The 16,160-nt window shown below is 31.9% G+C and overlaps 2 protein-coding genes across 3 annotated transcripts in view; both read right to left on the bottom strand.

The window, feature by feature from the left end:
• Nucleotides 1-16,160, bottom strand: part of LOC145276833 (RYamide receptor-like) — an 862,370-nt gene that overhangs the window by 683,064 nt on the left and 163,146 nt on the right. The window lies entirely within an intron of this gene.
• Nucleotides 6,030-6,380, bottom strand: LOC145276589 (uncharacterized). The gene has a single exon (XM_080127785.1). The coding sequence runs from the start codon at nucleotides 6,378-6,380 to the stop codon at nucleotides 6,030-6,032; it is 351 nt and encodes a 116-aa protein (XP_079983911.1).

The raw sequence follows: 16,160 nt of genomic DNA, 5'->3' as shown, positions 1-16,160 counted from the left end.
ACCGATGTCCAAACTTATAAATATAGAGTATTAACGTGTCATCAGCTAAATGGAAACCGAAACAAAGACTTATGAAGAAATCTTGATGAATTTATTTTTAAAAACTAGATTATTGGAGTTTCATTAGCTATAATCGAAATTGTAACCAAAACTTATAAGAAATTCTGGACGAACAAATAAGTGCCATCAGCTATATTCGAAACCAAAATTTAAATTATGTTGGTTTCTTAAAAAAATTATTTATAATATCGGTAAATGACTTGAGTGCCATTAGCTATAATTGAAGCTGTGGGCAAAACTCATGAAAGATTTTTGGTAAAATAATAACAACACAAAATGCAAGTGCATACCATGTAAACCACCCGGATATAAGCGTGACACAGAAAATAACACACCCTCTATTGTATTAATATATAGATGATGTGAAAAGCCATAAAGGACTTGCCTTAAAAGTATAATGCTTTACAAATCAAGCCATACCTTATATGTATTTTCTATGTGGTTAAATAATGAGAATAGATTGTTCTAATATGAAAAGGGTATTTTTAAACTATGTTATCATTTATTATTCAGGTTAAGATACGACGAGGATGTATACAATCAATGAAAAACATGGACATTTCCACAAATCCTTAAACTAAAAGTACAGTTTTACAGTCGACTAGAAGTAAATATACCAATGTATTAGGAGATTTCGTTGTTGACAAGGATTTCAAAATGAGAACAGTTGCTTGAATCATCAAAATAATAAAATTTATTAAGTTCATCTAAACATATATAAATATAATGTCCCATGCATAACGTTTAACCGCCAGTAAAGCATCAAAATGTGTTTAAATTAAATAAATTGGACGCTTACTGAAAAAAATATTTTTACTTGATTAATGTTAATCATAAAACGCGTTCATATAAATATGGTTTCAATATAATATTTTGAATCATCTCTCTGAGTACCGAATAAATATCTATTACTAACGAATATATTGTATTTAACTATATCAACTCGAAAATATACTATTATTTTATTATTAATATATTTTGGACGTAATATCAGTTTTATAAAAGTTTTGCAAATTTTAACGGTTAAATTCACATTTGTATACATCGACTCATACAAACATTTATTTAATCGACAAAAAAAGCATTTATAGAATACACGCACTTGTGTTCTGAAGGCAGATAGTTGGAAAACAAGTGTATTTATCCCAGTAATGTAATAATCTTGCGTCCTAGTGACGAGGAAATCGCTGAAATCGTTTTTGATATCGCTAAGGTCTCTGCCGAATTTCTCGCGCAGAAAGTTGCCGAAATGCTTGAACATGTAGGAGTCGGTAGAAGGGAAGTTTGGAGATTATGGCGGAGGAAGCAGAGTTTTGTAGCCTAATTCGTTCAACTGCTGCAGGGCTGTTCAACAACGGGCGGTCTAGATTTGCCGTTGAGGAAGATTTGACCTTCTCTGTTACCTAATGCTGAGGTTTGTATTCAAAGTTTCTGATGCAGGTCATCAATTTGTAAACAGTACTTCTACACCATAATGGGTTTAATAATTCTTGGATATATTACTAATTTCGACTATAAATTTTCATAATTTTAACCCACATTATTACCAAACCTTACTAAAATAATAACTTTGATATATTATCAAAATTATAATCCAATAATTATGTAATTTTTAGTGTGTAAACGGTTTCAGTTTTCCGGGACTGATTTCATATCCCTCACCCCACTGCTAAAATTATACATGAAATAAAGTACTGTTTTAATCATAAACTGTTCCAGCAGCTTTTCGAACCTAACACAGTTAGGGATTAGGCAACCATTACTTCAACATAAATTTCTGAGTATAGTATCAGTCTCAGCATTTCAGTTACGTTGGTTATATATATATATATATATATATATATATATATATATATATATATATAATATATATATATATATCTACATTTTTGAGAAAATTGTGTTGTTTTCTTACCTAGAGAATACTTAATAAAATCAATTGTTTCTTAACAACCTTTGCGTGTATCAGAAAGATAAAATCCTAAATTTTATAGAATAAAAAACAAATAATATAAAACTATATACAAAATTGTTAATCGAATTTGAAATTTTAATTTTACCCAAAAAATTAATAGACACTTTTTTCATCCTCATATTAAATATGTTTTAATCTTTTAAAATCGATTAAACTATTTTATGTCTAAATAAAAATTTAGAACATTTGTTATAAGACGATGTAAAGTGAAACTTGTGAATAAAAAAGCAAGGACATTAATTAAATTTTTAACGAAATTAATTGCATTTTTAACGAAAGTAATTACATTTTTCACGAAATTTATTACATTTTTAACGAAATTAATTTTATTTTGTTTCGATAGACAAATAATAGAATTATTTCTATTTATTAAATAAATAAAAAATATAAAATAAATACAATCAATAACTACTATTATGAACCAATGTCAAATCACTTGCACATATTTTTTAAATATAAAAATGCTATCTCCATGTCCCCTTTTTTAGTTATGAAATAAAATAGAATATTTGAAACGGTAAACAGGTATTTTTTTAATTCGGGAAAATTTTTGCAAAGTAAATCGTTTAATTAATCTGTCAAAGATACAGGGTTACTTTAAAAGAAAGGTAGAAAAAATTAAACGACAGTCATTTGGAAGATAATAGATGTAAGCGTGGCACACAAAATAACACACACTATTGTATTGATACATAAAGTATATAGAAGATAACGGCTTCCGTGTAAATTACATGGAATGATATTTGCAATACTAATTATCTTGTTCCTAACTTGTACATGTTTGGATAAAATGTATTGACATTTGAGTTGACTATATAATTTAAAAAATGAACAATGCATGAAATAACTTACACAACTTCTTTATATACAACATTTCTAGTGAAGGTTGTTTCTCTTCTCTAACCATGAGTAGATTTATTCTGAGGACAAATTCTCGCTTTTATACTGTTCATAGACCTTGCTCGTGAGAAGGCTTCATAAAGTTGCCCATTAGTAAAGCAAGGTTGTGGTAGGTAGATCCCAACTCTACTGAAAGTATGTCCTTGAGTTTATTAGTGGTCATTAAATATGATAGGCGGATTGGAAATTGAGTCATGTGCAGAACAAATGGAATATTTGCGTCACTGTGATTAAGTTTGATACTTTGAATTAAAACTCGTGCCTGAGCATTAGATCCACTTATGATTTAAACTAGAATAATGCGGCTATGAAGCTCCAATACTTATAAACGTGTTCCATTGCATAGTCCTTGCGTAAATAACAGGTTGCGAAGCAGCATAATAATTGATCCAACTTTGAGATTTAGACAATGAGGAGGCATACCCAGGGGCGTAAGTGAATTTACGAATTCCATCGGATCATTATTGGCTTCCATTCCATTGCCTTCTCATACTGAATCTGTACTTAGATATGTTTTGCTCTCAGTTGGTAGTCTTCGTAGAATATCTTCATTACCTTCCAAACAATCTGTATTTTTTGGTGACAAAATAACTCTACTTTTCATTTCGTCTTGTGTAAAATTATCAAATATGTCTGATACTAAATAGTTATTGAATACACATTGTTCTAGAATATGGATCGTGTCATGAGAAACATCAAGTCAACTATGAACTCGACCATTTCCAATTTGTAAAGCCATTTTGAGAAAACTTGTTCGTTTTCATTAGTTCTCATATTATGAGAGAGCTTCAGGTGATGAAAATGGTACCACATTGGAGACTTCTTTATGCATACATCCAATACTGAAGCAAATTTGCCTGAATTCTCCTCCTAATATGATGACTTTACCACTAAATATATTATTATTGTTCATAACATCCTGTAAACAATTATCAATGGCATTTAATGCATATCGAGGGATCATTGAGACCTCGTCAATAATGAAAACTTTCACCTGCATGAGAATATTTGCTTGGTCAGAATTATGTAGAATATTGCATGAACATGTCTCAGTCAAAGGAAAAGAAGATTGGAAGAGTTTTCAATTCAGTTGCTGCAATACTTGTGAACGCAGGTACTAACAACCACCTTTTGAGCCATCAGGTAATCGTGAATCATATTAAATAGAAAAGTTTTACCAGAACCCCCGGGTGCATCCAGATAAAACAATCGGTAGTTAGTCTCTAATCCTCTATATATTGCACTTAATAAAACTATCAAAACCATTACTTTGCTCAATATTTAGTATTCAGGATTACCTTCTTGAATTGCTTCTACTTATTGAATGACAGGAAAACCATTGATTGGTTCTGGCAGACCATGCATCGCGCAATTCATGCCATTTTCATTCAGAATCATGTTTATGTGATGCAGAGCGATATTTTCTGCAATCTTATTTTCATATTGGCGTAAACGGTCCTCTATGGTAAGGTGTTTGTTATCATTCCATAATTGTAAAGCATTTTTGTGGTGTATTGAATCATTGCATACATGTTAAGAATTTTCTGTGGTATTTGATGTACAGCTGCCTCTCTCAAAACCATTTGTAGTTCGTTGTCATCTTCAAGCAGTTGTAATCGAATACAGACATCCTTAACGGTCGGCAATTCTTCACCTCCTACACATTTCACGTCATCAAAAGAAGTTGCATCTGGTACATGAAGAAGAAACATCCTTAACTGAAATTTCTCAGCATTTCTAGGACTGGCAGAGCACATTCTTGTTACAATCTGGCAGTGTTGTTTTCTTCTATTCCAGGTGTTACTTTGCTTGTTGAATGCATAATATCAATATAAAGGTGGGCTCTTGCATCCATGCCATTTTGTTAAGTTTGGACCATGTATTTAATTGCGTGTCGCGTCCTTCTGCACGGGCAGTAACCTGTCTTTGTTCACCTGACCTATAATAAACTTGTTGTAAATGGAGCGCCAGTCCATAAACTCTGTGTGACTGTCCATACATTTTATATTCTGACACGGACCAAAATGCTTCAGGCGGGAATACGCATCTAAACGAAATATATTGCTTAATTTCATTATATTCATGTTCATTAGTTTCATTGTTGTTTATACTCAGTTCAATCATTGCACAATCATGTCATTTGTAGACATATTCGTAAAGATATTTCACACTTTTTACAGATATACACACTTCTACATTAATGTGAGCCCCATATTTTCTGAGTAAATATTTATTATATGGCAATACAAACCTGCAGTCAACCTCATGGACACCCACTATAACAGAATCTCCATTATTTCTGCGTCTATATAGAGGATACCCAGAAACATTTGTATCAGTCTACACCTGATACGACATAGGAATTTTTTTCTGGCACTCTCACTCTACCATACAGATTGAGTTGGGATTAAATGTATCGAAGGTCCATGAATCATGAGTTATTTCACTAATTGTTTCAATTCTGGATAATGTTCTGATAATAATTCAATGAAACAATGTTATCAATTTGTTTTTTAGTTCTAATTTCATCTTCTGCACGCAGCATGATTAGCATGTGACAATGTGGGAGACCTCGTTTCTGAAATTCCATTACATGTATCGTAGCAATAGGTAATCCAAGTACATGTATGTCCTTTATGTCAATAATTAATTCATGTAGATGTTGTTTAAAAACTCGTGCCAACAAATCAGGTATTTTCTGTGCAGTTTCATGCGGCTGAAACTTTTTGATTACTTCTAGACATTTTGGATTCCAAGTATATGTTATGAATAAATCAGGCCATCCATATTTGCAAACTATTGACATTGCGTCTTGATAGCATTGTTGCATATTTCATGGGCTCTCTGTGACGAATGATGGTAAAATGGCAAGTAATCTGCGATCTTCAGTTTCATCAAGCCATAATCCATTGCAGCTGTTCGTTGTGCTTGATTTTCTGCAATGAATTTCAAACAACAACCTTCTACTTTAACAATCCTCAACTATATATTGCTGAAATAGTTTTCCACCACTGTGTAGTGTATGTATACCTCTTATCGATAGACGATGTGCATAAAATTCCTGCTTGGAAGCCTTGTTACAAACTCTAGTTTGTCAATTTTCTACATGGGGAATGTTTATATGCCATCCAAATTCACCATGAGGAAAGAGAATAGGGGAAATCATTGCGTTAAGATGGCAAGAGAAGTAAGATATCCTCTCCCTCTGTTGTCCTTCTTGGTACACTATAATGTCACGATGGACAGGGTGGGCTCCATTATCACCGACAAATATTATTGCAACTTCATCATTTGTTGGATTATTATATCTCCTCGCATCAGGGCCGGCAATAAACTGCATGGTTATTTTTCTTGTGGGAACCTTTTGCAATGTAGCCCTCCGTTTCTCTTCAAGTTCGACAGTTCTCATGTATTTATATGCCCCTACATAAGGATTATCAACCATTGTTTGGTATATTTTTTCGGAAACTGGATATAAGCAATCAGAATTTTGAGCAGCATCTAACCTCAGATTTAATACTTCATTTGTCTCAATTATATAGAGCTGTCCATGTTTTCTTTCATTAGGATGTATATTTGTTGCATAATAATATATGTGCCCTTACCATCGAAAACAATATGGGCAATGTCCTGGGGGTGGATTCACTGTAGCGCCGAAAGAAGCAAAGGCAAAGGAGAAGTTATAACTCCTAATGCTTTTCTAAAGTTGGTTAAATCCCTGTAATTTCCTTAAATCAATTCCCTTAGAAAAACCGGATATTCTAGCAGGGGATCAAGTGAAACTTCTCCATTATGACAGCAATTCAGAGACTTTTCATAGAATTGGAGAGCCTGGCAGTGTTCACAAATAGCATTCATTAGGCCAATACAGAATCTATCAGGATTAATAAATTGAACACCATTTGCATTATTTCTTCCTATGTTATTTCTAGTTCTCCTATTTTCAAGAGCCATCAGTCTTTCGCTTTCAGTCATGTCATTTCTATTAACTCTCATATGTTGTCCGTTGATGCTTCGTTATTCTTGTCTCTCTTCTTCGTTCATTGCATATCTTCTTATTCGCAACCGTTCTCTTGCTTGAGTGTTATATAGTGTTTCTTCTTCATTCATCTGAGTCATTCATCTCTGCATTATTTCTCTACTACGATTATTATATACATTTCTCTCCTCCCGCTCATTTGACTCCTTGTTCTTCGAATTGGTTCACTGTTTCTATTGCGGTGGGCGTGTCTTTCCTCCGCCGTTAACTGATTCTACCTCCTAGTTCGTCGTTCTCTGGCAGCCTATCTTCGCTGCCTTCCTCGTTCGTCCATATTGAAAGTAAACAACCACGGTAGGTGAAAATCATTAAACACACACTTCAACAAAAAATTGTAATAAGTGTAATAAGTATCTAGCTTAAAAAATTCTCTGTCAACAATAAAAACTTTGCCCAAAGTACGTGAAACAAATCACAGATGACCATAATCGTCTGCTCAAAAAAACCGTCAACAAGATTACATAAAAAAGTGAATCGCTGGAATACGAAATTAAAAAAAAACGCACGTTACAAAATTGGAAGTTTGAAACCAACGGTAGACTTTGAGAAACGACTATAAAAATATCTTCTTGAAAACAATGTGTTAATAAAAATAATTTATTTAGAAAAATGAACTGTCATTTAATATATATATATATATATATATATATATATATATATATATATGTGTGTGTGTATATGTGTGTGTGTAAATATATATATACATATATATATATATATATATATATATAATGACAGTTCATTTTTCTAAATAAATTATTTTATTAACATATTTTTTTCAATAATATATATATATAGTCAGGTCATGTCATATGTTACTGGTACCATGTAACCCAGTACTACCTTCCTCATGGTCTGGTCGCTGGCAACTAAACTAGTTCCCCCAACAGAGTTGTTTTGTGAGGATATTGGCTAGTCTCCCAGAAGGATTAAAAAGAAGACGCCCAAAGGGCGAATAACCGCTTTTTCGGGGCCACCGGTCAACTAGCACCGTGTATGTTTGTTTGTATGCATGTGTGCGTTGGGATGGAAAGGGCTCTCGTAAGCCGTGGTAAAGGCAACCTTTCTAGGAGAAGCAAATCTCTGATTAAAAAAAAAAGCATGAAGCGGGAGACTAGTATCCGCATTGAGCTGGTCTGCAGTTTAACGTGTTGCTGGCTAGCTTGCTCTTGCTTGTTGCTGGATCTGAACTTTTTGAACCGAGAAAGAGACTTAGCTATCGTACAAAGCTAATACTCTGTAACATCATCTTCTTATAGATACTCCCTCGGGCATTTGTGTATTAAAATAGTCTTGTGGCGATCGAAGTCATTTTTGAGCTCAGGGACTTTATCTGAGTGAGTGACACTCGTCTGACAAGACTTTGCAATAATATATATATATATATATATATATATATATATTAGATTTCATATTTTTATAAAGTATTATATGTACAAAACAGGTTTCGTTTCGCTAATAATATGTCGCTTTTTTGGTTTGTAAGCTCAAGGACTGCCATGAAATTTGAGGCTTCAAAACGTTGTAGTAGTAGCAACTATAATTAAAGAAAACATCAGTGCCCCCTCGCTCTCTCTGTATCTCTCGCTTGCTCTCTCTCAATAAATGAATGTAAAAATAAACAATGAAACAAAAAAAAAAACAAATAACTGCCCAGTTTTTTTGTCCCCGTCGGCCGAGAAATTTTTTATCGTTTTTTATTACGGAATCACTTAAACTTAACTTATTTCTTAACTACTTTTGAAAGATAAAACGCTAAACTTCATAGAATTAAAAAATATAGCGTTCGTTAAAACAATTTTGTAAAAAAATAATTTATTTAGAAAAATAAACTGTCATTTTATATATATATATATATATATATATATATATATATATATTTTAGAGTTAATTTTTTTAATAAAAATATTTCATGTACAAAATAGTTTTGCTAATAACGTGTAACGTTTTTGGGTTACAATTGCAAGGATTTTCATGAAAGTTGAGGTTTCATAACGTTGTATTAGGAGTAATAATAGATTAACGAAAACATCAGACGCTCGCTCTCTCTCTCTCGCTCTCTTGCTCTCTGTCTGTCTGTCTGTCTCTCTCTCAATAAATAAATGTAAAAAAAATACACAATGACAAAAATAATAAATAACTGCTCAATTTTTTGTCCCCGACGACCGAGAGATTTGTTATCTTTTTTATTACAGAATAACGTAAAATCAATTATTTCTTAACAACTTTTGAAATCTAAAACCCTAAATTTCATAGAATTAAACACAAATATTGTGTTCGTTAAAACAATGTTGTAATAAAAATAAATTGTTTAGAAAAATGAACTGTCATTAAATATATATATATTAGAGCTAAAGTTTTTATAAAAATATTTTATGTAAAGAACCGGTTTCGTTTCGCTAATAATGTGTCGCTTTTTTGGTTTGTAAGGTCAAGAATTTTCATGAAAGTTGAGGTTTCATAACGCTTTAGTAAGCGTAATAATATATTAACGAAAACATCATCTGCTCGCTCACATTCTCCCTTTCTCTCTTTCGCTCGCTCTCTGGCTCTCTATCTCTCTCTCTCTATCGCTCTCTCTCTTTCTCTCTCTCTCAATAAACAAATGTTAAAAATAAACAATGAAAAAAATATTTGCTATTTGCTAAATTTTGTTGCCTCCGCCAGCAGAGAGATTTGTTATCGATTTTATTACGCAATATCTTAAAATCAATTATTCCTTAACAAATTTTGAAACATATAACCCTAAATTTTATAGAATTAAAGACAAATAACGCGATAAGAACACATTAATCAAATAGAACCTAGAGCATTCGTCAACGTGTATTGCGAAATTAAATGTTTATTCCAGAATTAAATCTCACCAATCAAATTTGCCGGAAAGCGTGACACACAAAAGAACACATAATGTATAGATAATAATAGAGATAATAATAATAATAATAATAATAATAATAATAATAATAATAATAATAATAATAATAATAATAATAATAATATATGTATATATATATATATATGTGTGTGTGTGTGTGTGCGTGTGTGTGTGTGTGTGTGTGAGTTTTCTATACGGTTATCCTATATTACGATAACTTGATATGTGATTGTCTTATATCAGTTAAGTAAAACATTGACACAATTCGCTCTTAGGACTACATACTTCCACCTAACAACATAAATAGGTCCTTAGCATCCGAATGTCATTTTTTATTTTACGTTATATAAATTGTTGTGTTCGATATTCTGCACGACGATTACTGTTACCAAAGAAAATACAAGTACTGCCAATTGAGCAAAAATAGATTAGAAGTAAATGAAAATATTTTATAGTCATGTAATAGAAAACTTAATTTCATACGTTATGCGGCATCTGGCGCGTCTACATGACAGGTTTTCGACAAAACTGTACTTAACTTGACATTAATATGTACAGGTTTTCGACAAAAACTGTACTTATCTTGCCATTAACATTTACCGAAAATATCATCAGATCATTATCAATAATGTTCCATTATTTGTAAGTTGGCAAAAGAAGAAAAAAAAAGTAGACGAAAACGAATGATAAGAGGAAATATGGGTTAATAAGAATAAAAAAAAAAAAACGTTGATATATAACTTCGGTAAAAATAATGAAATCAGCCATAACGTATAGTGTGAAATAATAACCACAATTACGAGATTTTTTTAATCCTTCGTTATCTCTTTCATTAGATAAATACAATTATTACCATTAACGGTCTGCCAATTGATACGGTATAACTGTATTTACATGCTAAGCAGATCGGATAGGATCTACAGTAAATACTCATATTACTGAATCAGTGGAACACCTAAAACTAATTCTTATATAATTTGCAATATGTGTAGTCTTCCATTTTTTCCCATATCATTCGGTGCCTGCTACCTTGAAACCACTTAAGAGGTAATGATCATGGAGATAACAAGAGTGAAGTACATACAATATTATGAAATCATCACCATCGACACAGGCAATCTACTCAAGTGATCAGCAGGTGCTCGTAATTACGAACTAGCAACGTTACTCCTATCTTGTTATAATGAAGATTTTACAGCTGTCATAAACAAACCGAATTGTAATTTTAAAATATTGGCTTACACGTATTGGAAGAATTATATAACTTTAGGCGATTGGTTTAGACTCCTGTAGGTAAAGTCTTCTGACAAACGATAGCACACTAATCAACGTCATTATACTACAATAGAGTAATGGATTTTTCAACTTTTTATGTTATAGCATTTGAAAGAGCCTGTTAATAAAAATAATTTTCTAATATTTCTTGATATGCTCGATAAAAGTCAAAGTAGACTCTTACACAAATATATAAACTATATGTATGTGAATTTACTTGGGATTTCGAACGGAATTGAATCCATTAAGGCAGAGTTATGCCTGATTAGAAGTCTTAAGTAATACGTAATTTTAATCTGAGAATTGCTTTCATGAGCCTGTAAAGTCTAAGTAAATATTCACTTCTAACTAAAATCTGAAAATCGGATTTCAATCCTAAGTATGGCATCCACTACAAAAAGTAATTTACGAATTATCTCAGACACATGCACTCATGAGATCATTTTATTTCTGTTCATTAAATGCAACGTTTCAAATGAATTTTTTGTACAACGCAATATAAAAAAAAAAAAAACTCCGGAGTTAGACTAGATAGACGTGATTTACATCGAATATTATATTAGCCGAAATGTTTTAATACTGACACTCAAAATTAGAACAGTAATCTTAATATTTCAAATAATATAAATTATCATATTATATATAAAGCTTTTAAAAACTCAAAGTCTTTCATTATAAAAACTACTGATTTATTTCATCGATTGTAAACATGTTAGGATTATAGAAACACTTCACTTCTTGGTATGCTTGTAATAAGCTTTAGTTTTTCTAACATTAAATTATTATCATTAAAAATACAGCAGCTTATTAAATTTTAAGCGACTTGATAAAATGGATGCTAATATCAGTATAGCCATTAACTGATAGCGTAATAAATTAAATAACGATAGTACCATAAATCCTGTTTTTTGTACAATTATTTTGTAGTTGACGATGACAGGCAAAAACATATTTTGTGAAATACTAAAACACAGTGATCATTTAATAAAGAATATACACTAAAATCAATTATCTATTTGTGGTTCTTTACAATTTTATTATATTGTTTATATAATGTTAATTTCTCGAGGACTATTTCCAAAAAAAATTATGTGATGTCTCATTAATATATTGTTTATTTTTAAATTAAAATCTAGTACACTGAGAACACATATGAAAATAATCTGGTATAATCAAAACCGCTCTATCTAAATTAAACCTAAAATCGTTTCTGCTATATATAACATCTAATAAAACAGGAATAGGGGTTCATCATATTCCAACTGTCGACCTCATTGCTGCCAATACTTCTTATTTATGCACTTTATAAGATGGATGAGAAAAGGAAATATGTAGGACAGTTATCGTTTTGGTCCTCAAACATGTAGAATATTTAATAAGAAAAGTGAATTTTTGTTCTAACAGGATCGCTGTTAGGTCTGAATATTTAGCGATGTTTGCCATCAAAAATGTGTTAAATTGTGGAACTTGACGTGGAAACCAGAAATCAGAATAGCAAATCTACCTGTGAAAAACTACCGACTTTATTTCTAAGAAAAAGTAGTCTAAAGCATTTGGAAATGGAAGATAGATATTCTTATTCACAAAAATATTGCTAAACAAATGATTAACCACTTCCTGCCTTGTATTTCAGCAGACAAGACTTAGTATCAAACTAAACACTATATTGGTTTGTTGACATACTATCATAATCAGCAGCGAAATATACTTTTAAATTTGGCAAATACAATTTGATCCACCTTAAATACTTTTACTTTAATCAAAGATGTTGTTATTATTTTATATAAAATGTTCTTATTGCCATTATTTCATAATGATTTCTCTGCCGTCTTCAATCAATAAGTTCTTCCATTAAGGAAGTTGCAACAACATCCAGTTAATCTTCAGCCAACATAAGACATTCTCATTTTTTCCTCTATTAACGTAAAATCGAACGCAATATCTATAAATAAGTTTTCTATAAAATACTCTTCGATCAACAAAATACAATGCTACGATTTTCGTTATAAGCTAACTAGAATATACACATTAAAATGTAAAACATGTAGAAGTTTTTATCGAGTAGTTCCCGTGAATTATCACTCTACCCATCTTTAGAAATTTTCCAAAACTCTATATACACATCTGCGATCTGATTAACTTGTATGCGACTGGCATTACTTTTATTGCTATCAACTATACAAAAGTGTATAAAAGCGGCCATTAATGACGTGAATGGGGGTGAATAGTTTTGGTTCTTGCTATGTAGAGAATGAGCACATTGTACAACTTATACTAAGATAAAATGGTACAGTAATGCATAGTGGTGATACTTATATTTGTTTCTCACTCAATTATAACATTTCTTAATTTATGAAATTAATATACATATAATTCTAATTTCCAAACTAACTAAATATATTTCAAGGCTGGTTATACTATTATATGAAATTCAATCAAATTATATAAAAATATATAATAGTAACAAATAGCATGAAAATAATTAACAAAACATCAGTCACTTGACGACATTAAACTAACGTGAATCTTACATTCACACATATTTGCTCCATTATCTCGGAGATTATCAGGAAATTCGAAAGTCACAATCTTTGCCAATCCTAAAGCACGAATGGGAAATTATCGCACGTTGAAAACAAACAAATCTGGTGGTGTATATATCATGTATTTATTGTAGTGACAGATGAATAACGCATGGATGGACGGAAAAAATTGAATATTGAAAAACATCCTCCGCATCCTTTCATTGAAATGAACATACAGAAGTTAGGAAGAAGAGATATTGTCGGGGGAATGGTTGCTCATAATGCACTATGTACGGAATGAAAAATTGTATATGTGTATATATATACACATATATATATATATATATATATATATATATATATTTATATATATGTGTGTGTGTGTATGTGCGTATGTGTGTAATGTTATGCCCCTTTAGGCTGTGATCATAGCGTAGTATCTGTATACTGTGACAAGCGGGTTCAAGGGTCAAACTTTATTTTTATTGTAATTGTATTCTTGTTAATTGATTTGAGCGACGGATGGTCGCTGGATCAGTTATTATGATTAGAAGAATAAACAATTAAATTGCGAAAAAAATGATTGACGTGTGAATCGCAAAAAGAATGTGAAAATAGAAAATATATGTAAACATTATTTTGGGGTTTCGAATAAACAAATAACTAAGTTGATTAGATTGGTATGAGACACGTAATTAGGTGACGTAAGAGAACACGTTATGCAGTTAATTTTGGAGGGATTCAGAGAGTTGAGGATTGATCACCAGAGCAGACAGATGTCTAGACAGGGGTGGACAGACAGCTAGGAGCGGGATGTATGAACAGAAAATGTAGACTAACTGCAGATCCTGTGGAAACCATTTAAGACAACTGGAATTAACTTATATTAAAAAATATAAAGAGTTGATTTAATGGTTTCACAAATAAGAACAGTTGTCTCAATTATATGGTGCTGATCGCTTCATGGTTCGTCATGGAGCAGCGCAAAGATACAGAAAAAATCTTCCAGAAAAAGGTATGAAGCATGTATTGTTATTATTATATACGAACTCTAAAAATGGCCCGTGTGATAAGTCTGATACAACATGACTCAATCTACATGGCAATATCATGCCCCCTGGCTAACAACATACATAGGATTTATACATTTATTCTCTAGCTGTTAAAAGAACAATATCTTACATTCAATAGATAACACATGACTCATATTAATATATCATCTCCTTCAACATAAACCAATATACAATATATATATATATATATATATATATATATATATATATATATATATATATATATATATATATATATATATATATTGTAATTATCCAGACAGAGAGACAAAAAGAAACGAAAGAAAATAATATTAAATAAATGAATAAATATCAGTACGGATAATGACCCCCTCTTTCTACTCCTCCAAATCAAACGCAGTTCCCCACCAGCTTCCCCTCCCTCACACACGACATAGCTAGCAGCGGAATTTCTACCAACACCCTTCCCGCACACACAACATTGCTAGCAACGGGTGCCCTTCAAACTCCCCTCCTTAACACACAACATCACTAGCAGCGAGAGACACACCAACTACCCCTATCTTACACATACCATCGCTTACAACGAGAACTCCACCACTACCTTTAACACTTTGCCTTTTTTCCTTCGCTTATCCTTCTCTCACAGTGTAAAAACCGATGCGCGACGAAGTATTAACAGCCAGAAAAAAGAGCGAGAGAGATGAGAACAATCTCTAAGCGGGAAAAACGAAAAGAATGCCGGTCGTTTTGTGGTCGAGACCATGAGGGAAGGGGATGGATAAAAATTCCTCGCGCCGTCATGCGAAAAGCAATGGAGGAAACCAGCGAACAGATATAATGGACGAATCATTATGTCGAGGATGAAATGAAGGACTTTATTTTGCTAACTCATATCCCTATAAATGCGACTAAAAGAAAGCTATTATTCAACAGCCAGAAAACACACAGCGTGGAAATGTTAGCCACGTGGAACAAGGTCACATTACGCAGAGCGTGCAATGTTCCGCTAGACGAGACGATGTCGGAGAATTCGAAAGAGACTACATAAGGTAACATCGGCGTTCACAGAATTTTAAAAATAAAAAAAAATATATAAAAAGGCAAGGAAGTAAGAAGCAACAATGGCCATGCGTTATATTTTATCTGCAGTTCGGTACCCCATTTCTAATACTTTGGCTCAACCACTGTTTACTTTTCTTTAGACTGTTATTCTAGAACGTACTTCCTGTCCATATTTTTATTCATTCTTTTTGTTTGATTTCATTATTTTTTATCGCTTATTTTTTCGTTTGCTCGACCTCACATCGATAAATTGAGGTGTTGCATCAAATTCCAATTATGTGTTTAATAAAAAGCTTATGTAATTTTATCCACGTGTTGTGTGATTTTTATTTGCTTTCGGATCGTTCAAGGTTAAATGTGAATAATTCACGAATTTTAGACAAGTGTCCTTTTAGAGCATTTGACGCAATTT

The sequence above is a fragment of the Euprymna scolopes genome, chromosome 5 (assembly GCF_053919585.1).
Source record: "Euprymna scolopes isolate OS-2025 chromosome 5, ASM5391958v1, whole genome shotgun sequence".
Taxonomy (NCBI): Eukaryota; Metazoa; Mollusca; class Cephalopoda; order Sepiida; family Sepiolidae; genus Euprymna; species Euprymna scolopes.
The sequence above is the reverse complement of the archived record's forward strand: the minus strand, read 5'-3'. Positions and strand labels throughout refer to the sequence as shown.